The sequence below is a fragment of the Ambystoma mexicanum genome, chromosome 9 (assembly GCF_040938575.1).
Source record: "Ambystoma mexicanum isolate Mex_15411 chromosome 9, UKY_AmexF1_1, whole genome shotgun sequence".
NCBI classification, from domain to species: Eukaryota; Metazoa; Chordata; class Amphibia; order Caudata; family Ambystomatidae; genus Ambystoma; species Ambystoma mexicanum.
Genome location: NC_090931.1, coordinates 1,020,523,273 through 1,020,549,286, shown reverse-complemented (window position 1 = coordinate 1,020,549,286; position 26,014 = coordinate 1,020,523,273). Strand labels below are relative to the sequence as shown.

The window sequence follows — 26,014 nt, the reverse complement described above, 5'->3', positions numbered from 1 at the left end:
TTGTGCTAAAATTCTCATGCCATCTCGCAAACTGAAACGAGCCACGCAAAGCTTCTTGTGCCGCTGCGCGAACCTAGCACGAATCGAAAAAGAGCGGCACAAAGTTTCTCATGACGCTTTGCGAACCTAGCACGAATCAAACAAAAAGCTGCACAAAGTTTCTCGTGCCGCTGCGCAAACATAGCACAAATCGAAAAGAGCAGCATGAAGCTGCCTGTGCTGCTGCCCAAACCTATCCCGGTTCGAAAAACCTGTGCCAAGTTTCTCATGCCACAACAGATCTAAAATAAGAATGCACAAAGTTTCTCGTGTCATTGTGCGAAACTGGCGCAGGTAGTGGAAAACCGTGCAAAGTTTCTCATGCCACTGCACGAAATTAGTACGTATCGAAAAAAGATGCGCATGACGTTTGTGTTGAGAACCCAGCCAAGAGTGATAATAGACCTGCACTAAGTTTCTCACCACACTACACGAAACTAACATTGGAACGAAACACTATGCTCTGTGCGAAACCACACAAAACCGGGTGAAATTTCAACAACTGGAAGCAGATTCCAGTGCGGATTCCTCACGTTTCGCTTCACGGGCAAAATCTTTGCTCACCACTATATGGTACTTATACTTTGAACTGACCTTTAAAATCCTGGTTTAGGAACTAAAATGGTCATCCCTCATTTTTCTTTTTTTTCTGCTCTCCAATGACAATAGCAAAAAGTCTAATTCTTAGCGATGTGAAAACTGGTGGTAGGAAATGCAAAACAATGATTTATTGGTTTTGTTTATTAAACATCCTTATACTTACATTTGCTTGCAATGGGAGAAAACCAAGGGCCAAAAAGAAGATCCAGTATAAAGCCAAGAATGGCAGAGGGCTGCCATACCAAGACACATGTATGCACTTTAAGGAAGCCAAGCTCCAAGCCCTAAAAGAATGTGTGCATCAAGAGACACTGGGTGTTCCCTAAGCATTTTTCTGCACTAGTAGGACAGCGCTTATGGAAACAACCCAGACTCGATAGGATGCCGAGGTTGCAAACTCAGAATAATAGTATCACAGTGCACCATGCAGACATGTAAAGAGGCAAATAAGGGACATAGCCTAACAACATTCCATCCCCATTTACATCATTCCTAGGGAACCCCTGCTTTGCACCTGGGCTGTAGGAAAAGAGGTTGGCGTGGTGGTCACAAAGTAGATGCTCAAAAGTGGGGTCTCTTTTCAAGAAGGGCACTATCAAATCCCGAAATTTAGAATGAGACACTGGCGAGTTGTCTTATTGAACGACACAATTTTGTGAAATAGATATTAACTCTTAGATTGAAACGAGTTTGAATTTTATGCAAATCTGAGCCAGCGCGTTCAATTTCAATTTGAACCGATTTTATTCAAATTTCAGCCAGTAAAGTCTGTTGCAGTTTTAGCCAACACATGATTTCGTTCTTGTTGTCACCAGCGATCATCAGGGTTCTAAAATCCAAAAAGAGATATACAATGTCTATTTCGTTTTAATTAATGTTCAATGAAAGCCATGTAGAAGAGGACGTTTACTTTGAGAGAAGCATTGCCCAAGTTTACTTGTATTTAGTCCTCTATCCCTATGTTGTATTGTGGTGCCAAATTTAACTAACTTACATGCCCACAAACAAAGCACTACATCTACTGAGAGAACATGACATACATTACTTACCGTAATTTTATTTCGGATGATTGGATCTGCTTAGATTCACATGCTGTACATATAGCCTGACATTCAGTGTTAATCGGCTAGTATTGCATCTTTTTTCAAAGATTGAAAAGGGAATTCACATGGGCGTGACTTTAACACTATCCCCAACGTGACATGTAGTGTACCTAAAATCCTTCAAGCGTCAAGGTTTTTCTTCTGCCGCGAGGGAGCCTTGCAGATGCGCGAGTATAGAAGAGTGAATGTGTAACTTATCCATGTTCCTTCTACTCCAAGAGGGGAGGAAGGGTGGGCACATGTGAATTTAAGCAGATACAATCATCAGAAATACGATTATGGTGAGTAATGCATGTCTTCTGATGCTTGTGTATCTGCTTAGAATCACATGCTGTGCATAGACTAGTGAGCAGTACCAGACGATGGGAAGGGGATGTGTAAAGGGACAGTAGCAAAGAGATGTCTTAACACCGCCTGTCCCACCTGAGTCAGGCTTAGAGTGTGTCTCTAAGCAGTAGTGCTGCGTGAAAGCGTGAACAAACTACAGGTCGTTGCTTTTCAAATGGAATCTAGAGGAACATTTCCAATGAATGCTATTGTACCCCATGTGTCCCGAGTAGAGTGAGCTATAGGCGTAAAGGGCAGATCTCTTTTGGCAAGAGAGTAACGCAATGTCATGCAATTTGCATCCATTTGGAAATGGCTGATTTAGAGACAGGGTCCCCTTCTCTATCAGCTGTCACTGTCACAAAGAGTTGGTTCGTCTTTCTCAGTGGTCTAGTTTTTTCAAGGTAGTAAATTACTGCCCTCTGCACGTCAAGTGTATGAAGGCTTCTTTCTGCCAGGTCGTTGGGGTTCTGAAAGAAAGTGGAAAGTTCGATTGATTGAGTCAGCTAGAACTTCGAGATTAATTTAGGTACAAACTGTGGGTGTGCGCAAAACCAAGGACAAGGTGGTTTTGCGCACACACCCACGTTTTGTGCATAGTCACAAATGGGTCCTGAACTGAAAGGGCCTGAAGTTTACCAACTCCCTTATCAAAGTAATGGTCACCAAGAAGGCAGTCTTATAGGTGAGGGCCTTAAGGCTAGCCTTGTACATGGGTTTGAAAGGAGTACCCATTAACCTTGTAAGAACAACATTCAAGTCCCATTCGGGAGTTGGATTGGAAATCAGGGGGGTGAAGTCTTTTTACCTGTGAGAAAACTGAAGGTGTCTCACCCGCTAGTCCCTGTCATCCAGGTGGCCAGGACATGGCCATCGCTGTTGGAGCCAGTTCCTGGGGGTGGAACAGTGCGGGAGGATCTCCTGGATTGGGCGTCTTCTAGGAGTGGAAGTCGGACACCGAAGGGCAAGATAAGGTATCCCCTTCCTTATGACACCATTTCCCGAACCGGCCCAGTAGGATATTTATAAACTCTACCCCCTTATCCAACACAAACACTTTCTCACACCGTGAAAGACAACGGACTAACGCCAGAGCCAGCCGTTTACCTGACATGTCCCAACACAAGGGTCAGGCAGAGTCAGGCAGTTGACGATAACTACACACACCTGACTGCCCTTTCCCTTCCCCATAGGGATAAAATGCAGAGCACGAAAGCACACTCTGAGCAAGGCCGAACGCACAAGTAAGAAGCTATTCCAGGACGGTAGTTCTAACGGAGGAGAAAGGCGGCAAGACCTGAAAGGACGTCAAGGAGGGAGTGGCCCTTGCCCTTTTCAATCCCACCCCGCGAAGCCTCTGACAAATACAACACAAGACCGGGAATCGCAGCTGGCGAATGGTGCGACAGATGTCAGCGGTACATGGAACCCTCCCGCACTGATAGCCAGCGCGGGGAGATGCGGTTGCCATCGTGGTACTGCCCTCGACTCCAGTGGCAAAAGAAACACTAACAAGTTCCGACTCACCGGCTGTGCTGAAGAACCCGATTGTGGGACCGGACTGTGTTAGGCTGAAGGTTGCAGTGGCAACATTAAGAAGATTAAGATACAAAGGTCTTTTCTTTTGAGAATTAATTTGGTACCAGAGATAGAGTGGTCTGTTGCCATGTGGGCACTGGGACCCCTCTCCTGAACAAAGAGAATGTGTTGAGCTGAAAGAGTATTGACACTACAAGTACCTAGAGGCCATAGGGAAGGCTGACGTAATGTGTCAAGATGGTCACACAAGGGTCAAGCCAAGCCCTTGTACAATCGAAAGTCCTTGACACGTTGCAGATGTTTTGATGATTGTGAAAGTGTGAACATGATTGAGGGAATTGTGAAATAGGCGTTTGTGCCATGCTGAGGGGAATGCTGTGCTTACTGTGATTTGGTGAAGCCCGCACTTGCCATAGACTGACAGTGTGACCCAGTGAGACGAGATCGCCCTTCGGAAGTCTCTGTTCAAACTGGAAAGTGCTTTGGGAGGTTGACGCTGAAAGAAGGATCAGAGCCCGACTCAGGGGGATCCAAAGGTGAAGGGTAATCAACCGGTGTGAAGGTTAACAGAAGGAACTTGTTATGTTTGGCATATCAGGGCCTCTGAAGCAAGAGACTTTGCATGAGAAGAGACTTGGGAACAGAAGGCCTTGTATAGAGAAACGCAACTGAGCTCGTCCCAGAGAGGACCAGGAGTGTGCTGTGCTCAAGAGTCCCGCCTTGTCCCGTGCTTCAAACATGGGGAAGGGAGACCCTGGCATACCATCCTGACTTATGGTTTTGTGAACACTTCTTTTGTTTCTTGTGAACATTATCCCACACTATTTTGTAGCATGGCTGTAAGGATTGGCAATAGTTTCTTTTAATATAGGCCCTTTTTATTTGACTAGACTCCACTAGGACTGTATTATTATTATTTGATGGTAGTAGCTTGCGCCCATCTTAGATTTAGGTTTAGATTAGGCGTTTATCTCACCCATTTAAACAGTTTAATAAACACCCTTGAACTGTGATCACTTGTGTCGGTCTTCCTTTGATACCATGCCTTCCTTAAATACCTCCTCAATGAAAGCCTTAATGACAGGAATCTTCCACCATGAGAGCTTAATGACAGAGGAGCCAGGTGGACCTTCAAAGAATTGATAAGTCCTGAGTCTAACAGATGTGTTAGATAAAAGACAATGGGCCTCATTACAACTCTGGCAGTAGCCGTGCCGTTAATAACGGCACGGCTGCCGCCGGAGTTGCATTTTTTCCGGCACCCGTGCATTGGCAAGAACCGGGTCATGCCGAGTTAGGCGGACCCGGTAATTGCCCATTTTCTGGTGCTGAAATCAAGGGCCTTCCCATCCCCATTCTGCCCCATAGGGCTGAATCGGGATGGGGACGTCGGATGCACTGGCACATTCAGAGTTGTGCCTGTGCATCCGATGTGCTCTGCTCGTGGGGGCCGTTACCCTGGCGGGTGAAATGGTTCCCACGAGCAGAGCCCGTAGTATGTCAGTTGGGGAAGTACGGTACCGACATGCTTACCGGTACCATACTTCCCAGACCGCCATGCTCGTAATGAGGGCCAATATCTTTAGGGGAACAGTTAATAGTATTGACGTTTTTAAAATTGCACCAAACAAAAAAACGTTTCCACTTATTGGAGTAACAATGCGTGGTGTTGGGTTTCCATGCTTCCCTGAGTATGTCCACCCACCGCTGAGGGAGTAGGAGGTGCCCAAACTCTAGGACTTCAGGAGCCAAACTGCTAAGTTGAGTGTTTGGGGGTACGGATGCAGTGTTTCCTGTTGGTCCTGTGACAGCATGTTGTACGGGCATGGTAATTTCTTGGGAAGGTAGACTGACATTCTCATGAGATGGAAGAATCATGGCTGTCGGGCTCACATTGGTGCCACCAGGATCATCATGACTTGTTCCTGTTGCATCTTGTGCACTATCCTGTTGAGAAGGAGACTCAGAGGTAAAGCGTAGGCAAATCTTCCAGACCATGTTATCCAGAGTCCATTCTCTTTGGAGAATTTATGTGGGTAACTGAAGACGTAATCTGGGCACTGGGCATTCTCCAGAGTCGCAAATAAGTCAATGGGCCTCATTACGAGGTGGGCGCAAAGGGATACCGGGCTTCGTTAAGGGCATCCGGTTTTACCAGGCCCCCTTAGAGGGAGCCGCAAAGGGACCAGGGAGCAAATAACGGTACCGCAAATTGTGGTACCGTTATTAGCTCCCTCCCCATTCCCATTTGAGCCCCCATAGGGCCCCCTATGGGGGCTCAAATGGGAATGGGGATTGCCTTTTTCAATGGGGAGTTATCGGTCCCACAAAGGTCGGAATAGACCGGTAAGTCCCCATTGAATCAGGGCGGACTTGGTACAGGTATTGGAGGTAGTCATGGCGCTAACAGCGCCAAGACTACCTCCAACCTCGTAATGAGGCCCAATGTCTGGAAAACCCCACTTTGCAAATATGTTGAGTAGAATGCGCTCTTGCAAGTGCCACTCGTGCTCTATGGGTAGGTACAAGTATCTGCTGAGCAGGTAGAAGATTGTGTTCCCCTGGAACATGCTGTGAGAGGAGGAACATGTGTTTTGAGTGCCCACTTCAAAATGTTTGAATAGCCCTGGAGAGTGAGTGCCACCCTGTTTGTTAAGGTAGTACATGGGCATGGTACTATCTGTAAGGACAAGAGCTGTCTTCCCCTGTAGATGTGCTTCAAAGGCTTTTAGCTGTACCTGCTTACCACAACTACGGTAACCGTCCTCTGCCTTCACTTTCTTCCTATCCCTCACCTCTGGACACATTAATACATTCTTCACCTATCCAGTTCCCCTGATTCGCCTACCTGGAGTACCTGCTCATTACTGGACACTTTCTGTGCACATTCGGATGCCCTGCAGTAAGTAAACATCCTTGGGCCTAGTGCGCCCCTCGTGCTGCCTGGGTCTACCTTGCATACCAACTACCCCTTTTGTTATTTTATCCTGTCATTGTTGGTTCTTCAAATCCTCTCCAGTACGCTCTGACTCCGGTTAGCCCACGATAAGAATTCCTTTGTTCATGGGCTGTTGAACTCTGGTTCCCTGTATCAGGTTAGCAATTTCAATTTCTTACTCTTACAGGGAAACATGTGGTTACCATATTACAGAACGGAGGGGAACTGTTAGTTCAGGTACCTACTTGTAGCTACTCTGTTAGTAGTCTGTCCCTTCTTACACCCACCTATTAACCTGTTGGACTTTCCTTTTCAGCTGGGTCCGTCGCAGTGTGTCCTCCTCGCTCTTTTAGGTGATCAGCCCCTTTATCTGCCTAATTGGATCAGCAAAGGGGCATATTATAGAAAAGAGTACATCCCTCAAAGAGAGGAGGCTCAGGTTTAGGCCTAACACGAGCTCTACAGTTAACCTAGGACCTAAGTCCCGAACCAGATAATCTGTTCAGCCAATCACCTATCCGGTGAGTAACAGCCTTGCGAACGGTTCTACAGTGATTGGCTACATAATGAAAGATCTGGAACAGCATGTTTTGAACCCTCTCATTGGAGGGGAAGACGTGCCTGTCTTCTGTCCGAATTAGTGCCCCCAGAAATTATTTGACTTAGCTGGGACCAGGCTTGATTTCTTCTTGTTGATAGAGAATCCCAAATTGAATAGGAGATCTACTGTCTTCTGGGTATTTCCCAGGCATGTTCCGTACGAGTGCCCGGTTATGAGCCAGTCATCCAGGTAAGGATATATGGGGATGGATTGCCTGCAAAGGTGAGCCGGTGCTACCACTAGTACCTTTGTAAACACCCTTGGGGCTGAGGCAATGCCGAAGGGTAGAACTTTGAACTGATAGTGGGTGTCCTCTATTTTGAACTGGAGGTTCTTTCTGTGCGCTGGCAACATTGAAATATGAAAGTATTCATCTTTCATGTCCAATATGGCCATGTAATCCCCCTGCCGCAGCAGCGGGATTACCTCCTGAAGTGTTGTCATCCTTAACCTTTGTGGTTTGACATATTTGTTCACAGGATGCCGATCTAAAACAGGGCACATGGTTGGATCCTTTTTGGGTACAAGGAAGTATATAGAATAAATACCCTTGTTAACCTGGAGATGAGGGACAACTTTGATGGCACCTTTTTCCAGCAGGACCTGTACCTTGTCCCAAAAGGTTGTGTAGATGTTCTGGCGACAGTAGTCTGCTTCCGGGTGGATGGTAGAAGGGTGGCTGGAGGAACTCGATGCAGTACCTATGGGCGATGGTCTTGAGTACCCACTGATCTGATCCCCTCCCACGCATGGGCAAAAAATGTAAAATGTCCCCCAACTGGGGAAGTGTGGGAGGGGACCTGTACCGCTGAGTCACTTGGAGGCAGAGTTTCTACCTCTGCCTTTCCCCCTGTCGAAAACCTCTCTGTTGAGAAGATTGAAAACCACCGGGGGAACCCTACGCGGAGGCACAGTTGGATCCCCCCCGAACCGCACTGTCCATGACGAGAGTGGGAACAGGAATGCCCTCGCTGTATGAAGGGCTTGGCTGAGATCTGATTCAGCGATTTCAGGGTCTTGTGCTCTTTCTTGGCGGTCTCCAGTGCCTCCTCAACCGCTTTCCTGAAAAATGTTGGCTTCCTCCACTGGCCTATTAATCACGGAGCCTTGAGTTTCTGGTTTAAAACCTGAATTCTTCAGTCAAGCGTGGCACTTGAGACGGGTCCCCTGTGCAAGGATATCTCCTGCAATTTTGGTCCAAGGTATTTTTTAGGATATTCTGGGTGACTTGCCACCCCTCCGCCACCACAGGCGAAATTGCAGGTACGAGTGGGTTCCGGGATCTCCTGGAGGCCATCCTGGACAAGGCCCCACTGAACCTCAGTATAACTCGCGAGGAGCGTGTTGGTGTTAGCAATTTTGCTGGACAATGCAGAAGAGGTGGGGACATGCTTGCCAAGGGCATACAATTTCTTGCAGTCTTTGTCAGGAGGAGATTCCGACGAGGACAGTGGTACCCCAGCCCTCTTCCGTGTAGTAGTAACTACTAGGAAGTCAGGGATGGCGTGGCCCCTGATCTACAGCAGGTCGGAAGGAGCTGGGAGGAACATCTTCTCCACATAGGGATTCACATAGGGATTCACAGCACGTGTGAGCAATGAAGGTGACAGGCGCTTTTTGATTGAGTTTAGCAAAGGAATGGCTTGACTGACTGGAGTCTTCTCCTTAAGAATATTTCCCACAAAGTCTGAATCAGGGACGGCTTCTTGTGTGGTAATCTGGAAGAGGTCAGCAGCTATTTTCAGAAGGTTGCTGAACATGATCTGGTTGTCTATAGGCGACGAGTCCCTGGATTGGGTGACAGAAGGAGCATCCAGAAAATGTTTACCAGGGTCAAGGTCATAAACAGGGTTCCATTCTTGGTCCTGAGTTGTGGGATCTTGGCCGTCCTGGCCAGAGTTCTGGATGTAAAAAACATCCTGTTAAGATCATCCTGATCATCTAGAAAAATATTCACCCTGGGGGTCCTGATGGGAATCCTCCACGGAAGGGAAATTAGCACTTGGGGAGTGGAGCCTCTGTGATTTAGGAGGGCCAGGACAGGAGTCAACTTCCCTATGTCTCTTCAAGATGTCATCAAATTGGCCTGAGAAATTGATGAACTTGTCCATGTAAGCTTCAAATCTGTCCCTGGTCCATTTAGAAGAGCCAGAGGGATTAGGAGAGGAGAGGGGGGAGAGAGTCGTGTAGAGGGAGATGGTCCTGGTGCAGGGCCCTAGAAAGTGGATGAGTGGCTAGTCCGTCAAACATGTGCGTAATAGCCTTGGAAAGCTTCTCCTGGGGCTTAGGTAGAGTCTTTTTGACGAGTGGGCCTGTCTCGGCATGTCTTTCGATGCAAGCGTGCCCTTCGAGGCTATGCGTCTTTCGGCGCTACCATGCCTTTCAACAGTACCATGCCGGAAGACAGAGATTTAGAGTAAACGCCCTCAACAGAGGAAGATTTTGTGCCCTGCGTAGACCGTGCAGGTGGTTGCACAGAGGGTGCCGAAATGCCAAAGATTTCGTCCGGCCGGCAGGTGTGGAAAGTTTCCTCGATTGATCCGCCGGGGAAGGTTTGGAGGTTGAGAGTTATAGAGTAGGTGGTGCGTGTGTACCCTTCTCATCTGTATTTGACTGCCCCCACAGCACTGCCGGCGGCATTCTTGTCGCAGCCAGGGATGGACATGTGAGCAGGGGCTCCACAGTAAAGTCGACGGCCTCCAAACCGGATGCTGCCGCTGCCAACAGATTCCTCGTCTGAGGCACCGGTGGAGCAAGTCTCGGCCTGCATCGTGTAGGCCGCCCACCGTTGCGTAGGCTTGTCTTCCAGGTTCTTAGGCTGAAAGAGTTTGCAGGCTTTACAGGTACGCTCGTCGTGATCACTAGTGAGACACTGACTGCATCGGCGATGGGTGTCTTTCCAAGGGAATTTGCTGTTGCAGGACGGGCACAATTTTAAGTGCGTCCTCTCCATAGCAGAGGGAAACGGCAGCCAGACCAAAAGCAAGGGTAGAGAAGGGGTAAAGGAAAGGCATTCTCTAGAGAAGTCAGCACAAACAAGGCCCCCACTTTCCCTACTGTAAAGGCCCGGGCCGGATGGCCAAGGCCATGTGGAAAACAGACGCTGAGCAGTCAAGGATGGGATGTTGGTAGACAAGATCAGGTGTCAAACAGCCGTCGAGTAGTCAAAGGCAAGCAAATCACTGAAGAACAGGAAAACAGCAATAATAAAACTCTTACGAACTCCACATTATGTGCGACCAATTAGTTAGGGGAAAAAAACAATCTGTGCGACATCGAGCCGTGAAGGATTTTGGGTAAACTAAAGAAAAGGTTCTTAAGTAAAAGGTTTCAGAATCTGTCAAGCCATTTTAGGCCTATTTTCCCTCACTGGTTGCATGCATGTCCTGCCTGTTTACTGTTTTGATAATTAACACAAGACCACCGTCAGGTTCTGACAAAAAGCAGACTGGACACTTGGGCGGCAGCAGCGGCACCTTTGAAATGAGGAGCAAGGCTAGTGGGGAACTCACTTTCTTGCCATACTTGCAGGCTGGATAGTGCAGTTTAAATAGATTTTCGATGAGAGCAGGGTTCTCCTGGGCAGGTGAGGGAGCCAAAATCCCCTTATATGGTCGCACTGTGGCGAAAGAGAACACCAACTCTGCATGGTCACGGTCATCTTTGTGCCCGTGACAGGCAATCCACAACCTTTGGGAACAAAGTCAGGAGCTAGAACTGAAGCAGTGGTGGGGAGAGGTGCATCAGTTGCAGTAGTGATTAGCAGTGTGCCTTGCTTTTCAAAGGTGTGGTGAAGCCCTGGCCCTAGCAGGAGTGCTGGCTATATGGGGTCGCCCAGAGGCAGGTAGCCCATGAACTTGTAACATGACAACCACTCTCTTGCTTTACTCCCTTGTATATAGGCATTTATTGTAAGCCTTACTCAAAAGAAAATTAAGTTGTTGACCTGTTCTTGGTGTCTCAAGTGGACTGTTGCATGCTCACTCTGGCATATTGTATTTCTAAAAAACTAAATACAAAATAAACATGTAGACACAACTGCTGCCAGCTTTGTATTTGCCATCATCCCGCAGCAGTGCAGTGTTGGGCTTGGTGAGCTCCCATTCTCATTTGGCTGTCCTGTGAACACCTGTGGCCTCTGGGACCACCCCACTTTTTACATTCCCTGACTGCAGAGATCATGCCATCTGGTCACATGACCCCCAGGATTCCATCAAGCAAGGGCAGTGAAGAACAAATTACTTACCCTTCAGTAATGTTCTTTCTGATGGATGTTCCTCCCAGGGATTTCTTATCTATGATATCATTGTCCCAATGTTCTCTGTAAACCTTTCCGCTGCAAGGGGCTACAGCACGGCTCTGCGTCGGCTACATCCGACGCCTCTGCATGCCCAGCACCGGATATCACATCAAGGCCAGTATATATAGCGGTGCTGCGCCCCATGACATCAGTTCCACCCTTTGTCCTTGGCACTCTGAAGCTAAAAGACAGTAGAACCGGTGGTGGACTAGCTTCCTGCAAGAGGGGCAGGTAAGGAGGAATCCGTGGGAGGAACATCATCAGACAGAACATTACTGAGATTTAAGTAATTTGTTCTAATAATGGATTCTTCTCTACCATGGATAACTCATCTATGATATATTCCCAAAGCAGTATGTAAACCTGGAGGAGGGAGGAAGCAAGAACACTAACTAAACCAGAAAGCTCTGGAGGACTGCCCGAAACAGTCATCCTGACCCGAAAGGGAATCCATGCAACAGTACTAAGCAAACGTGTGCAAAGGTGCCCACGTTGCCACCTGGCAAAGGTCCAGGACCAGAACTCCCCTCTACAAGGCGGATGTGGCAGCCAAAACCTGGTAGAATGAGCCCCGAGATCCTCAAGCACATTTTTCCCATCCGGATCATAGCATTCTGAGATACAGATAATAATCCACCTGGACAGGGTCTGCTTGGTGACATCCCTGACAGCACGAGCCCAAAGGTAACCAACCAAAAAACAGTAATCTTTCATAGCCTCTCTAGTACGAGAGACGTAGAACTTCAGGGCCCATACCGGGTCCAGCCGAGGGAATCGTGCCTCTGCCTTGGAAGGTTGAGGAGGAGGAAAAAGCACAGGAACATTGATCTTCTGAGAGAGATGGAAATCCAAGACCACCTTCGGCAGAAAGTAAAGACTAACTCTCAAAGTCACCTTCGATTTGGAAAAAACAAATAGGGAGGTAAAACGGACAATGCCATGGGGAGTTCACTCACCCATCTTGTCAAAGTAACGGCAACCAGAAAAATCACCTTACGGGTGAGCAAGCTAATAGGACCTGAATGAAGGGTCTGAAACTGAGTGTCCATAAGAAACTCTAAAACTCATTTTAAATCCCATGTCAGAACTTCAAACTTGCAGGGAGGAAACTGGTTATACAACCCCCGCAAGAAATGCATAACAGTGGGCATTGTGAAAAACAAGCCCTGTTCTGGGAAACCTTTGAACACAAATAGCAGTGAGGTAACACTCACAGTGCCTATCTGCAGCCCTGCCTCAGCCAAAGATAGCAGAAAATCCAACACATGGGACAGAGGACAGGATAAAGGATCTAGGTCCCTCTCCCGGCACCATGTCGAAAATATATGCCACCTGCAAGTATAAAAGGATTTTGCAGTGCGCCTCCTAGCTGAAAGAAGCAATCAATGATATTGTCCGACAAGGTGCACTGCTTGTATCTCAGCCTCTCAGTAGCCAAGCATGAAGGTTCAGGCTGCTAAGGTATAGATGGAGGACCCGCCCCTCCGATTGGGAGAGCAAGTCCACTCTCCCCAGAAGGTACCATGGAGGCAAGATGACATGTCCAGCAACTCAAGCAGTATATGCAGATATAGGGACGATCCAAGACCGACATCTGTTGGCCGCAATCCACACATGGGTTGAAAACCAAGGCCTTAGACGGATTAAACAAAAAAATGTTTATGCTCGATGAGTGTGTTTTCCGATTAGCTAACAGAGTGCGTGGTAAAAAGGAACTGAGATCATGGGCCACGGCGCTGCTATATAAACTGGCACCAACGTCCTATCCGGCACTGAGGCACATAGAGGCATCGGATGTAGACAAAGAGGAGCCCCCTGGTGGCAGAAAATTTGCAGAAGAACAGCTGTGCTGGGATAGGAATATCATAGATGAGGAATCAGTGGGAGGAAAGAATCCATTAGAAGTGTGAATTTACTGATTGCCAGCAGCAGTAAGGGAAATGGCTGGTGAATGCTTATTTTTATTTAGTTGTCCCATGAAAAACTCCTGGACTGCAGCGATCAGGTGAACGTGTCACATGACCCCTATCTACTAAGCATCTCTAAGGCGTCCCACATTGGGCACCCTCTTCAAACGGAACCCATTCTAAGGGGAGTGTCCCTCCTGTTTGTCCTGGTTTGCCATTTGATCCTGCTTAAATTGATTGTTGTGATGGGGACATTGCCTTACGTCTCTTCCTCTCCATATGTCTGCACATCCTAGAGCCTGGCTTTTTCGTCTACTATGCTTGCTCTTCCTTTTACACTAAAATTTCAATTTTCAATACTCTTATTTTCCTAGTTACTCACTATGACCACTCCTATTTCTGTGCAATGCTCTCATTTCATAAAATGGTTGGCAAACTAGCAATATTTTGTTGCAAAAATCAAATTCAATATATATAAACGCACAACAGGTGTGTACATACCGACTGTTGGATTTGTTTGATTTCCATATTTCCAAGCCATTTCATAATTCTGTGCAGCGTCCTTGTAAGACTGTTCTTTTTCCATTATGTATCCCATATACTCATAGGCTTTACAACAAGACTGTTCAAAGAAGAGAAAATTAAGAATTTAGAAAATCCATATCTGGCATCAATCATCATGCTCTGGAAGACGATGTTCAATTCATACAATTTCTGAAATACAATTAACTGTTATAGTAGTCTGATTTAACATCCGTGTCTGTTACGTTTTGTTATTTCTCTTGTAAAGTGCAAACATCGCTATTATTGTAGTCTTAAAGCACTGAGCCTTGTCCATGCAGAGGCAAATTGTGCCGCGGCCGAGGGTGGCAGCCCGATTGTGTTCTGCGGGGTTAAAAACAAAACCGGAAAAAGGACATTGGGAAAGGGGATGAGCAGAAACAGTCAGGGAGATGGAAAAAGCCTTTCAAGACGAATGGTCCAGATATCAATATTAGTGTCCAAATAAAGCATTTACAAAACATTTTCTCTACAAGCCACGGCTAGTAAAACGTAACTATTTTAGAGCTAAGTTTGCTGGTACACAAGATGAGCATCTCCTAAAAAAACTATTTTCTTATCTCTCCATCCTTTCTCTTTTCCTCTAGTCCCAGTTCCATATCTCCAGGTTCTTTTTCAGGAGATATAACATCTGCTTTTGAGAGCAATCAAACATGTTCCACCTCTGAATCCCCACAGATTTTTCATCTCCAAGTTATTCGTGTTGGAAAATAAGGAACACAAACTATTGTGGATGTGTAGCAGTTAAAGATGCACCTACCTCTGCAGAAGTAACAGATGGTTACTCCATCATAGACCGTGGCTGCAGATTTTGGGGGTGCCTACCTCCACATTCCTTTTTGGCACCCTCACCATCACTATCTATGGTTTGTAGTAGGGGTAAGGTCAAAGACGATTAAGATCAACAATACACAGACAGTGGTGGAAAGACTGTCAGGAACCACCACCCCCCCCCCCGTGGCCCGGGTGTGCAGAACCACAGCAGACACCCTGTTACCATTGTGCTTACATCAGTGCTATCAAAGCCGCCGCCTCACTACATGCCCCAGACGTGCCGGTCCAGGTGTGCACGATGATGTTATGCCACTCGGGGACGATGTGCAATGACATCATGCAACCTGAGATGCCCTTAGTATCAGGCATCCCATGATGCCCACTATCTCCTGTTTGTAAAGGTCAGCAGCAGAATACCTGGCAGTTCTTAAGTTGAGCAGATTCCCTGTGATCTCGTGATTAGTTTTGTCTTCATCGGATATTTTGTCTTGAACAACATTTGACTCTGTTTTTCTGGTGGTCTTGTTTGCCTTTTGGATCTCTCGTCGGTTTTGATTGCCTATGGCGGATAGTCTGGCTTTGACCCTGCCTCTTCACTCGGACTCCTCTTGGCCAAGCATTTTGGATCTCTTGCTATGGTTATATGCGATTTTACCAAAGGTAAAATCAGAGTGGTAAATTTCACCGAAGTCAAAATACAGAAAAAATACTGCATTTTTTATTTTATTTGGGGTGGCTGGGGGGGGAGGGTCACATCCAACACCCCTGTTTTTCTATCTTTTTAACCCAAACCCATCAATTTTTACCCCTTACTCAACTACCATATTTATATTCAATTAAAATGTTCAATTTTATTTCGATTTTTGGGGTTTTGGTAAAACTTACCACTCTTTCATTTTTGATAAAATGACTGGGTTCCCTTGCTATGTGTTTAGCATCTTCCTGGAAACCAGCTTGTTTTTTTGATGTTATAAATTTTTTAAACAGACTGTGTTGTCTCGACTTGGTATTTCATTTTTTTGGAAGTTTTTTTTTTCCTCTTCCCTTTTATTACACTACCTGGTTAGTTTGTGTCCTTGTGCTCCCCGGGTTAGGTCCATTGTGAACCTTCTCCATTATGTCTGTAGGCAACTTTCCAGCCGGCGGTTAGCTGGCCTATGGTCTTTCAGCACTTTTTTAAATACTTATAAGATTCTGAGACCTACAGCTATTTATAATACACTGGCTTTTGCTAACCTATATTTTACATCAAAAATCTAGATTCTGTGTTTTAATGTAGTGCGTAATGTAAGCATACTTTTATGTCCAATGTTGCCCTAAATATGTGTGTCCAGTGCTACCCATTTCCAATGTACTTTGCCTTGAATAAGGGCATCTTAACTACCTAAATAGACAATACTCCTGATTTTTACAATGTTGGACAAGAGGGGAGGGCATTTGCCATAAGTATCATATCTGCCTGTCTGCCACAAGAGGGTGGGAGTAGGCTCCTCCTCTACAATTGGTTACTGCTGTTTTTGCCCACAGCACTCTCACCATTTAGGATTATCAGCCAATCTCCTACATGGATCCATAAACCAAGCCTTTACATAAGCTGGCTGCCACCATGTTTTTTCAAAACGTGCATGCATTGGCTGCCACAGTGGAGTGCGCTCTGTGGCTAATTCTTTCCTCACCAGCTTGTGGCTATAATATATTAAATCAAGGATTTCTTCAGCATGGTAGCTCACAGTTGTGGATTCTTACACTGCTTCTGCACTTCTATATGACCCTCACCTACCAAGGTGATCCCTCTCATTTAACCTGAGCAGGTTCCTCGTTCCTGCCCCATAAGTCTGAAATGTGGAAAGTCTGGCCGAGTTGGAGAGTACTGGAAAAAGAGTGGGTGGTACATTTCTAGGACATAATCTGACTTTGAAGTTCCCTTAAAGGGAAAACGTGACAGATTTCTCCTGATGACAAGCTCCTGTCATGCAGTTGGGCTGTTCCAAGAGTTTGTCCTCACACTGCCTTGAGTCCAGCATTGGTCAGTGGGCTGCAGTACCGTTACCCATGGCTACCCAATGCTTCAACCCAAGAGCCAGGCAAGGGACTTCAATTCAGGTGTCAAATAGCAATACCAAGTCCTCCCGTTTATACTCGGCAGTGCTCTAAGGGCTTTCACGAAAAGTAATGTCAACAGTTGCTGTGGCTTTTCTATAGGCAGGAATTCACATCTACCTGGATGACTGGCTCGCTATGGCAGCAAGCATTAAGTAAGTGTACTCCACCCTCAGTCAGGGGCTGAGTTTTGTGATCAATGAGAATACATCTGTTTTGGTTCTTACTCTGATCTACATTAACATTCGAGCACTAATCAGGAAAGTACTTTCCCTTTGCAGGAATGGATCCTTTTGTAGCAGTTTGAGTTATACCTAGAAACGAACAATACATTTTCAAAGAACCATCAGACTAATGTGCCCTGGATGTGCCTTTTGCGTTACTCAGGATGCCATGTACCCATTTGCACCTACTTCTACAGTGGAGCCATAATGTAGACTTAATCAATGCTCCTCCCTGCTTCCCAGAAAGCAAATGGGAAAATTGTGATCTTCCACAACTTGCTGCGCGCCCTACCTTTTTAAAACTCCTGACATTTAAAATCAGTTTGATGATGGATAGCTTTCCCTGAATACGTTGATAATGAGTCTTGGATAGCTTTCCTTGAAAACGTTGATGATGGGTCCTCAATGTATTCACATTCTGTGGAGCCAGTTGAATCAAGGAATTGTGCATCAACATTTTGGATCCATCTTTCTGGCCTTAAAGGCTTTCCTTCCTTCGATCCCAGTTCTCTGATTTTTGATCTTCACAGATAGCACAGGGGCTGTGTTTTATGTGAACAAACATGGTGTACCAGATCATCGCCACTCTGGAAATTGACTCTTCAGGTTTGACACTGTACCAAGAGTACTTACCCAGTTGGCTCTCAAGGAGCAGGAGTGCTTAGTGTTCAGCCAGACAACTGTGTAAGGAACTCATGGTAGCAACAGTAAATACATACACAAGTGATCACAGTTTAAGGGTGTTTATTGAACTATTACATGAGATTAACCAATCAAACTGCGCCAAACTTATGTTTGGCGCAGTTTGATTGGTTAATCTCATGTAATGTTTCACTTAAATTGTGGAGTGTAGGGCAATACACCCACAGATCACCAATCACCTGCAGCCTTAACATACTCAAATTGATATTCTTGCAAGCGCTGGAGATCTCTGTTCTGTCTTTGCCCCTCCTTCGTCCATGTTTATTGAACTAGTCATGCAGGGTGGAAAAACACCCAAGCTAAACCTAAATCTAAGATGGAGCAAGCGTCGACCATCAAATGAAAATAAGGCAGTCCTAGTGGCCTTGTGTCAAAATAAAAGGGGCTATACTAAGAAAAACCTATTGCCAATCCTTTCGCTAAATACAAAAGAAGTGTGGAATAGGGTTTCAGTAAAGGAAGAAGTGTTCTAAAATAGTAAGTAAGGATGTAATTGCCAGGGGTCTCCCTGCCCCACGTTTTCAGCATGGGACAAGGTGGGTCTCCTGAGCACAGCACACACTCAAGCTTTCCCCAGTAGGAGCCGACAGTTCCGCTCCAGCTATTGGGTTCTCTGATGGCTTAACGGTCTCTTTCCAACAAAAAGTCTCTTACCCTCGAGGGCCTGGTTCTTCTGTTCTATAAATACTTTGGGTGATGGCCACACCCCTGGGTCCCCCTCTTCTGGGCGCACAGCTCTCACAGTCTTTCTCGACTACTCAAACAGTTCCTTTTTCAGCAAACGTTGGGTGATAACATTTCACCCCTGGATCTCCCTCGGTTGGGCTTGGACTCCAAATCAAATGACAAGAGGGACAGTGCACTTTCTCCTTGTCTTACAATGTCTTTATAAACACAGTTCACTTGTGGACATCCCTTGCTTGGGTTCACTCTTGTCAACACACTGTATTTCAGGACTTCAGACTTCGCCCCTTCTTTATCGGTTTCCCTCGTCCGGGTTCACGCTCGCCAACTGCACATTCGATTTGCTTTCAGTATTTGCTGGATTCATTTCCCTTGTTTTCTCTTGATGCGGGATTCACTCTCCTTGCCTTCTCATGATACAGGATTCACTTCCCTTACTTTCTCTACAGTTCATAGGTGAACGACTTATTGTACAGGGCTTTTGCTGGAACTCCTGTATGACCACTTTGACCTATCTTGGCAGCTCTCCTACGGCCTTCTGGTATCTGTAGTTTCAACAATAGAGTAATCACCATGAGCATGCACCCACATGGTGCCTGACTCTGCTCTGCTAGTTTTCCCACACAGTTTATACCACACAGTTCTTTGTTTGCTCAAAGTTAATTAATCCACTTGCTACTTTCGTTCAAAACAGTTTGGTTTCTTTATCGGTTCTTCCTTCGACTGACTGATTGTGTTGAACAGCTTTACTTCCTTGTCTGTAGAGTCAAGGCCGGTACCATGGGGCCATTTGTCTCTCCTCTGCTTGGCTTTCAGCAGAGGAGGTGCCCGTGTACCGTTGACATTTGGCACAGCACACATAGGCCATTGTTCCTGGCCTTACAAATCCTTCTCGTGAGGCTTTATCGGTCTCTGTCTATAAGGGCAAAGTCACTTCTCCCCCTGGTCTCCTCTCGACTCCTCTTGAACTGCCATATGGAACTGGCTCTCACATCGTGCGGTTTGCCTTGCTCATACTGTGCTGTCGTGCTATACCTTTTATCCACACCCAGGGTTGGGATCTGAGAGCGCCAGCCCTCCCTTGGCCACCTCAACAAGGGACTCCTGAGGTCTACTTTTGAGAACACCCTCAGGTTTCTCACAAGTGCCTCTGCAAGCACACCGCCACATTGAGTAGAACTTTATTCCCAATCAGCGTATGAGATCTTAACGATGTTTGGTTTCCCATCAATCAATCTTTTTGCCACCCATGGAGAACAGGAAATGCTGCAAAATATGCCTCCTTGAAGGGAAAGGGAGCAGAATCCCTGGGAGATGCCCTCTCAATGTGGTGGGATAATCTGTTCCAATATACTCCCCCCTCTACCTTTTGATCCCAAGGTCATTCAGCCACTGTCATGGCCACAGAGCAAGGACCACAAGCTTCATCACAAAGGGTCCAGCTGGACTCAGTCCTGGTGCCTTTGGCGTCAGGCTCATGAGAAAGTGTGCGCTGCACACTTTTATTCTGGTGCACAGGTTATTTCCTCCCCTGCAGGGCCTCCACGTGCATCCATGTCGGGCGTGGTCATAGAAATACATTGGGCTGCACGTGCAGCATCTTCTGGGAGTGGCAGGGTGGGGCCACAAGGCAGAGCAAAGGGGCGTGGCTGGGTCCAGGCTATTTACGCTTGCCCCGCCCGCAAGCAAGCGCTTCGCATTAGTCTGCTTATAGCAGCGTAACGCTCACCGCCGCCTGAAGCGCATCTTACCTGATTCCAGTAATACCATTGCCTGAAGCGCATCTTACCTGATTCCAGCAATACCATCGCCGGACGTGCATCTTACCTGACTCCAGCAACACCATTGCCTGAAGCGCATCTTACCTGATTCCAGCCATACCATCGCCTGAAGCGCATCTTACCTGACTCCAGCAATAATCATCGCCTGCAGTGCATCTTACCCGATTCCAGCAGTCACCGCAGTCGGAGAGCATCCTTACCTTTTCCGGGCTTCCAACACTTACTCGGGAGCTCATCTCGGCCAGCATCCTCGCGGATCCAGCCATCCATCACGCACCGGCAGATCTTCGGATAGCTGCTTCCTGTCGGACTTCGCCAGCCCATCCCTGCAGGAGAAAAGGACAAATAAGGTTAATAACAACATAAAGACATTACGCTAAAGTCGCGCGCAACACAATCCTCGCGCTTGACCTTAGAACCAAACTTACCATCTATTTGGGACATTGTAAACTCCTTAGACCTCCATTGGGGCTCACTTCCAACACTGCGACTCCGCTGGGCCTCTCATCACCTATTGGGGAGAAGGTAAGACATTACAAGGGATACAGACGATAATCACGGAAAAACAACATTGCAAAAGAATACGGACAATAATCATTGTTGAAGAACACTTACCTTTGAAGTGGATCAGCCACAGCCATTCTGGGCTGCCACGCACATGGACCAGTGAAGAAACTAGGTCTATTTAAGGTGCCCCTGAGAGCTCATCCTCATAAATAAACAGGTGAGGCTATATGGGTAAACGCATGCTCACTACATTCTGTGAAGAAGGGTTCGAGGGAAATCGCAGCCATATCACAGCATTCCCACGGCCTCGCGTATTCTCACAGGGGCAGTATCAACAACCAGAGCAGTCCACAACACAGGAGCAGGGGAAGAAGTTTGCAAATTCTGCAAACTGCCAGGTAATCTTTCACCTGGCATTAATAGAAGCGTGAGTTTAACTGTATTGCTATTGATCCTTGGGTAGGTAGATAAGGAACAAGTTACTTACCTGTAACTGTTGTTCTCCAGCATGGGTCTGGCATGGATTCACATGCTCATGAATATTCCCCGTCGTCAGGCTGGGAATCCTCGGTAAAGAAAAAACCAGTATCAGTTTCGTTTCTGATCTGTCTTTCGTAGTAACAACCAATCACTGGTCTCTGCGTCATACTGACCACAGCCAATGACTGCCCTCTACCTAAGCACCGCCTCTGGCAGCCATCTTCAGATTTGGAAGCACGTGAAGTGGCAGTATGACCAAGTGAAGAGCCGCAGAGGGGTAGGCGGGAGGGTTCGCATGTGAATCCATGCCAGACCCATGCTGGAGAACAACAGTTATAGCTAAGTAACTTGTTCCTTCTCCAGCATGGGGTCTGGCATGGATTCACATGCTCATGAATAAAGAATACATAGCAGTACACACATGCACAACCACGGGAGGTGGCAAAGGCTCAACATTAAGCATTGCATCAAACTCAACATTAAGCATCTTACCTCCTCACCAGGCTCACCTCAGGCGAACAGGTTGCGCAGCACTGCTTGGCCGACCCTGGACTCCTCCCTGGAATCCCGATCGACGCAGTAGAACTTCGTGAAGGTGTGCGTCGACCTCCACGTAGCAGCCCTGCATATGTCCAGCAGGGGCACACCAGAAAGGAACGCCGTGGTAGCTGCGATCGCTCTGGTGGAATGGGCTCTCGGACGGCCAGGCAGGGGTCGGTTTGCCAACCGATGACAGTACATGATACAGCCGGAGAGCCATCTGGAAATGGAAGCCTTCGAGAGAGCCTTCCCCTGATTGACAGGTCCAAAGTTCACAAAGAGTTGTGACGTCTTCCGAAAACACTTCGTGCGGTCCACGTAGAACTTCAGCGCTCTAGCCACATCCAGCGAGTGCAAAGTCCTCTCAGCCGGCGACGAAGGCGACGGGAAGAATACAGGCAACACCAAGGGTTCGTTGAGATGGAAGTCCGACGGTACCTTGGGCATGAAGGAGGGGTGCGTCCTGAGCACCACCCTCGTGTCGTGAAAAATCAAGTACGGGGCCTTGCAGGAAAGGGCCTGGATCTCTCCCACCCGTCGTGCGGAGGTGATGGCCACAAGAAACGCTGTCTTCCACGACAGAAACTTCAACGGGGCCGAGTGCAGAGGCTCGAACGGAGGTCCCATGAGCTTGGTCAGCACCACGTTGAGCTCCCACGCCGGGGCCGGAGCCTTCACCGGCGGGAACGATCTGAACAGTCCCTTCATGAACTCTTTCACCAGACGATGAGACCACAAGGACGTCCGTCCCGTGGTCCTGGTGTATCGGGAGATCGCAGCCAGATGAATCTTGATGGACGCGTGTGCCAGTCCAGCTTTGGCCAGCGTCAGCAGGTACGGCAGAACTTGGGGAGCAGTAATCCGTAGAGGGTTAATCTTCTGTGCGTGGCACCAGACAGAGAACCTCTTCCATTTGTGTCCGTAGCATTTAAGAGTCGAGGACGCCCTGGCCTTTGCAAGAACCTCTCTGCAGTCGGCCGGTATGTCGTATCCTCCAAACTCTAGCGCTGCAGGAGCCAGGCCTGCAAGTTCAGCGATTTCGGGTCGTGGTGGAGGATGGCGCCTCCTTCCCTGGAGAGCAGATCCGCGTCCACCGGCAGCTTGATCGGCGGGGACGCTGACAAGTCCAGAAGGTCCGGGAACCATATCTGCCTCGGCCACGCAGGTGCGACGAGGATCATCCTGCACCGTGACCTCTTGAGCTGGTTGACGAGCCGGATTAGCAGTGGCAAAGGAGGGAACGCGTAGAGGAACAGGCCCTCCCAGGGGAACGAGAAAGCATCGCCCATGCTCCTCGCCTGGGGAAACCTGCTGGCGAACCTCCGGCACTTGGAGTTCGTCGCCGTCGCGAACAGGTCGATCTGGGGTGTGCCCCACCGTCGGAAGAGGCGATCCACTAGATCCTGCCGTAGTTCCCACTCGTGGCACGAGCGCAGCTCCCTGCTGAGTGAGTCGGCGATGGTGTTTTTTATCCCTGCCAGATGAAACGGCACCAGAAACATCCCTTGGGCAACTGCCCAATGCCACAGGTCCTGCGCCTCCTTGGACAGTGCTGGGGACCTGGTTCCGCCCTGTTTTATGATGTAAAACATGGTGGTGGTGTTGTCGGTGAAGATCCTCACCACCTTGCCCTTGAGGGACGGAAGGAAGGACCTGAGGGCCCAAAACACTGCACGGAGCTCCAGGACGTTGATATGTAAGGATTTCTCCGTCGGGAGCCAAAGGCCCCCTGCGTGTAGATTTTCGGTGTGCGCTCCCCACCCTTCCAGGGAGGCATCCGTGGTCACTGTCTCCTGGTGGGCTGGGGTCTGGAAGTCCATGCCCGCCGTCAGATGCGCGCGGGTGTCCCACCACCGGATCGCTCGTCGGAAACTCTCGTCGAGAGTGATCCTTTCCTCGAAGCTGCCCGTCGTTTGGATCCGGCGCGCGTCCAGGAACTCCTGCAACGGGCGCATCCGGAGCCTGCACATGGGAATGAGGTAGATGCAGGAAGACATCATTCCGAGGAGGGACTTGATGGACCTCACCTTGGCCGCGTCGGCCACCAACATCCGTTGCACCTTGCCCAGGATGGTCCTGGTCCTCTCCTCCGAAGGGGAGGCCAGAAGGGACAATGTGTTGAGCCTCGCTCCCAGAAACAGAGCGCCTTGCGCGGGTACCAGGTGGGATTTGGCGTAGTTCACGGAGAATCCCAGGTCCGTGAGAAGTTGGACGGTCCTTGCCGTGTGAACCACGGCGAGCTCCCTCGTCTTGGCTCGGATGAGCCAGTCGTCCAGGTAGGGGTAGACGTGGATCCCCTCGCGGCGCAGCTGCGCCGCCACCGGTGCGAGGCACTTGGTGAACACCCTGGGTGCCGACCGTAGACCGAAGGGGAGGGCTTTGAACTGGTAATGACGCCCTTGGACCACAAACCTGAGGAATTTTCGGTGCCCCTTTAGGATGGGAATATGGAAGTAGGCATCCTCCAAATCCAACGACGACAGGAAGTCTCCTTCCTCCAGCTGACCCAGGACGTGCTGGAGGGTGACCATCCGGAACTTTTGCGCCTTGATGAACTTGTTCAGACGTCGCAGGTCCAGGATGGGGCGCCATCCCCCCGTCTTCTTCTTCACGAGGAAGTATCTCGAGTACACTCCGGAGCCCCGAAGCCTCTTTGGGACGAGTTCGATGGCGCCCTTCCTGAGCATCGCCTTTACCTCCAGGAGAAGTTGAGGGACGTGAAGTTCTTTCCTGGCCACGGGGGGGACGCGTGGACACCTTCTTTGAAACTCGAGCGCGTGGCCCCGGGCCAAGGCGTCCAGCACCCAACGGTCGGTGGAGATGGACTCCCACACGCTGACGAAGCTCGCCAGCCGGCCTCCCACCGGGGTGCTTCGGTGGGGGCCCGACCCCACGGTCGGTTCAATCCTGCTTGGACGAGGCTTTGCCGCCTTGACCTCCTTGGCGACGACGGCGTAGTCCGCCAGACTTGCCTCGTCCTCTGTCGGCCTCCTGAGACGACGAGCGGGCCGCTTGACGGTAGGTGGAGAAACTGCCGCCGGAACCTTTGGAGGCGCCCTTGCCTCCGCTGCTCTGAAAGGGCGTCCGTCGTTGCTGCAGAACTCCCAGGGCCCGGGCCGTCTCAGTGTCCGCTTTAATGGCCTGAAGGGAATCGTCCACTGTTTTGCCAAACAGGTTGTTCCCATCGAAGGGCATGTCCAGGACTCTGGTCTGAACGTCTTGACGGAAGTCCGTAGCCTTGAACCATCCACGCCGCCTAAGGCAAACGCCGTTGCCCAACTGGCGGAACCCAGTGTCGGCGATGTCCGTCGCAACGGTAATGGCGTGGTCCGACGCCACCTCACCTTCCTGCAGGATCTCCAGGGCCTCTGTCCTCTTGTCGTCCGGCAGGAAGTCCAGCAGGGGAGCCAGTTTGTACCAGAGCTCCCTGTCGTAGCGGGCCACGATAGCCAAGGCGTTGGCCGCTTTAATCGTCGTCGCTGCCGACGAGATGACTCTGCGTCCCATAGCGTCCAATTTCTTTCCCTCACCGTCCGGTGGGGAAGACGATGTGGAGGCCGCACCCCCCCCCCGCTTTCTTCCTGGCCGCCGCGGAGACGACGGAGTCCGGGGTAGGCTGCGCCCGGAGGCACAGGGGGGCCGTGTCCGGGACCCGGTACTTCTTCTCGTACCGGTCTCTTCTAGCTGGCGTCGTGGAAGGGTTCTTGAGGAGGGCGAGGCCCTCATCCCAAATGTCGTCCAATAGAGGCACTGAGAGGACCGTCTTCCTCTTGACCTCGCGCCGCTGATAAAGGAAACCTTCCTTCTTCTTCTCCTCAGGGCAGAGTTGAAAAAGCTCGGATGCCCTGGAGATCATGGAGTGGAACGATCCAATCTCGTCGGGCGGAGAAGCCCTGGTGGGAGGCGACGACGGTACATCCTCGTCGTATACCTCGTCGTCCGTACCCGTCGCTGCCGTGTCAGTCCCGGTATCATCCCCTCGGGTGGACGGGGAGGAGGGCTGGAAGGGGCGCGACGGCTGAAAAGGAGGCGGAGGGTGGATCCTTCTTTTCTTGGTAGGGGGAACACCAGAAGGTCCCGGTTCTGGGTCCCCCGACGGGAGAGGTTCCGTCGGCAACGGTAGTCTCGTCCTTATCTCTGAGCATAAGGACTGTATAGCCAACAAAATGGCCGCCGAGTTGTCTCGCGGCGCTGGCAGAGGGGAATCCGACGGGCGATCAGGGACCCCGTCGGTACCCTGGACGATGTCGTCGTCACCTGCGTCGGGATCCATCCCGACGGGTCGGTCTTCTTCCACGCCGAGGCCG

The 26,014-nt window shown here is 49.1% G+C and overlaps 1 protein-coding gene across 1 annotated transcript in view; it reads right to left on the bottom strand.

The window, feature by feature from the left end:
• The window catches only part of TTC21B (tetratricopeptide repeat domain 21B), a 1,345,192-nt gene that overhangs the window by 60,669 nt on the left and 1,258,509 nt on the right, over positions 1 to 26,014 (bottom strand). The window contains exon 27 of the mRNA XM_069616283.1: positions 13,856 to 13,976. Within this exon, the coding sequence (XP_069472384.1) occupies positions 13,856 to 13,976 (121 nt within the window). The remainder of the gene's footprint in view (positions 1 to 13,855; positions 13,977 to 26,014) is intronic.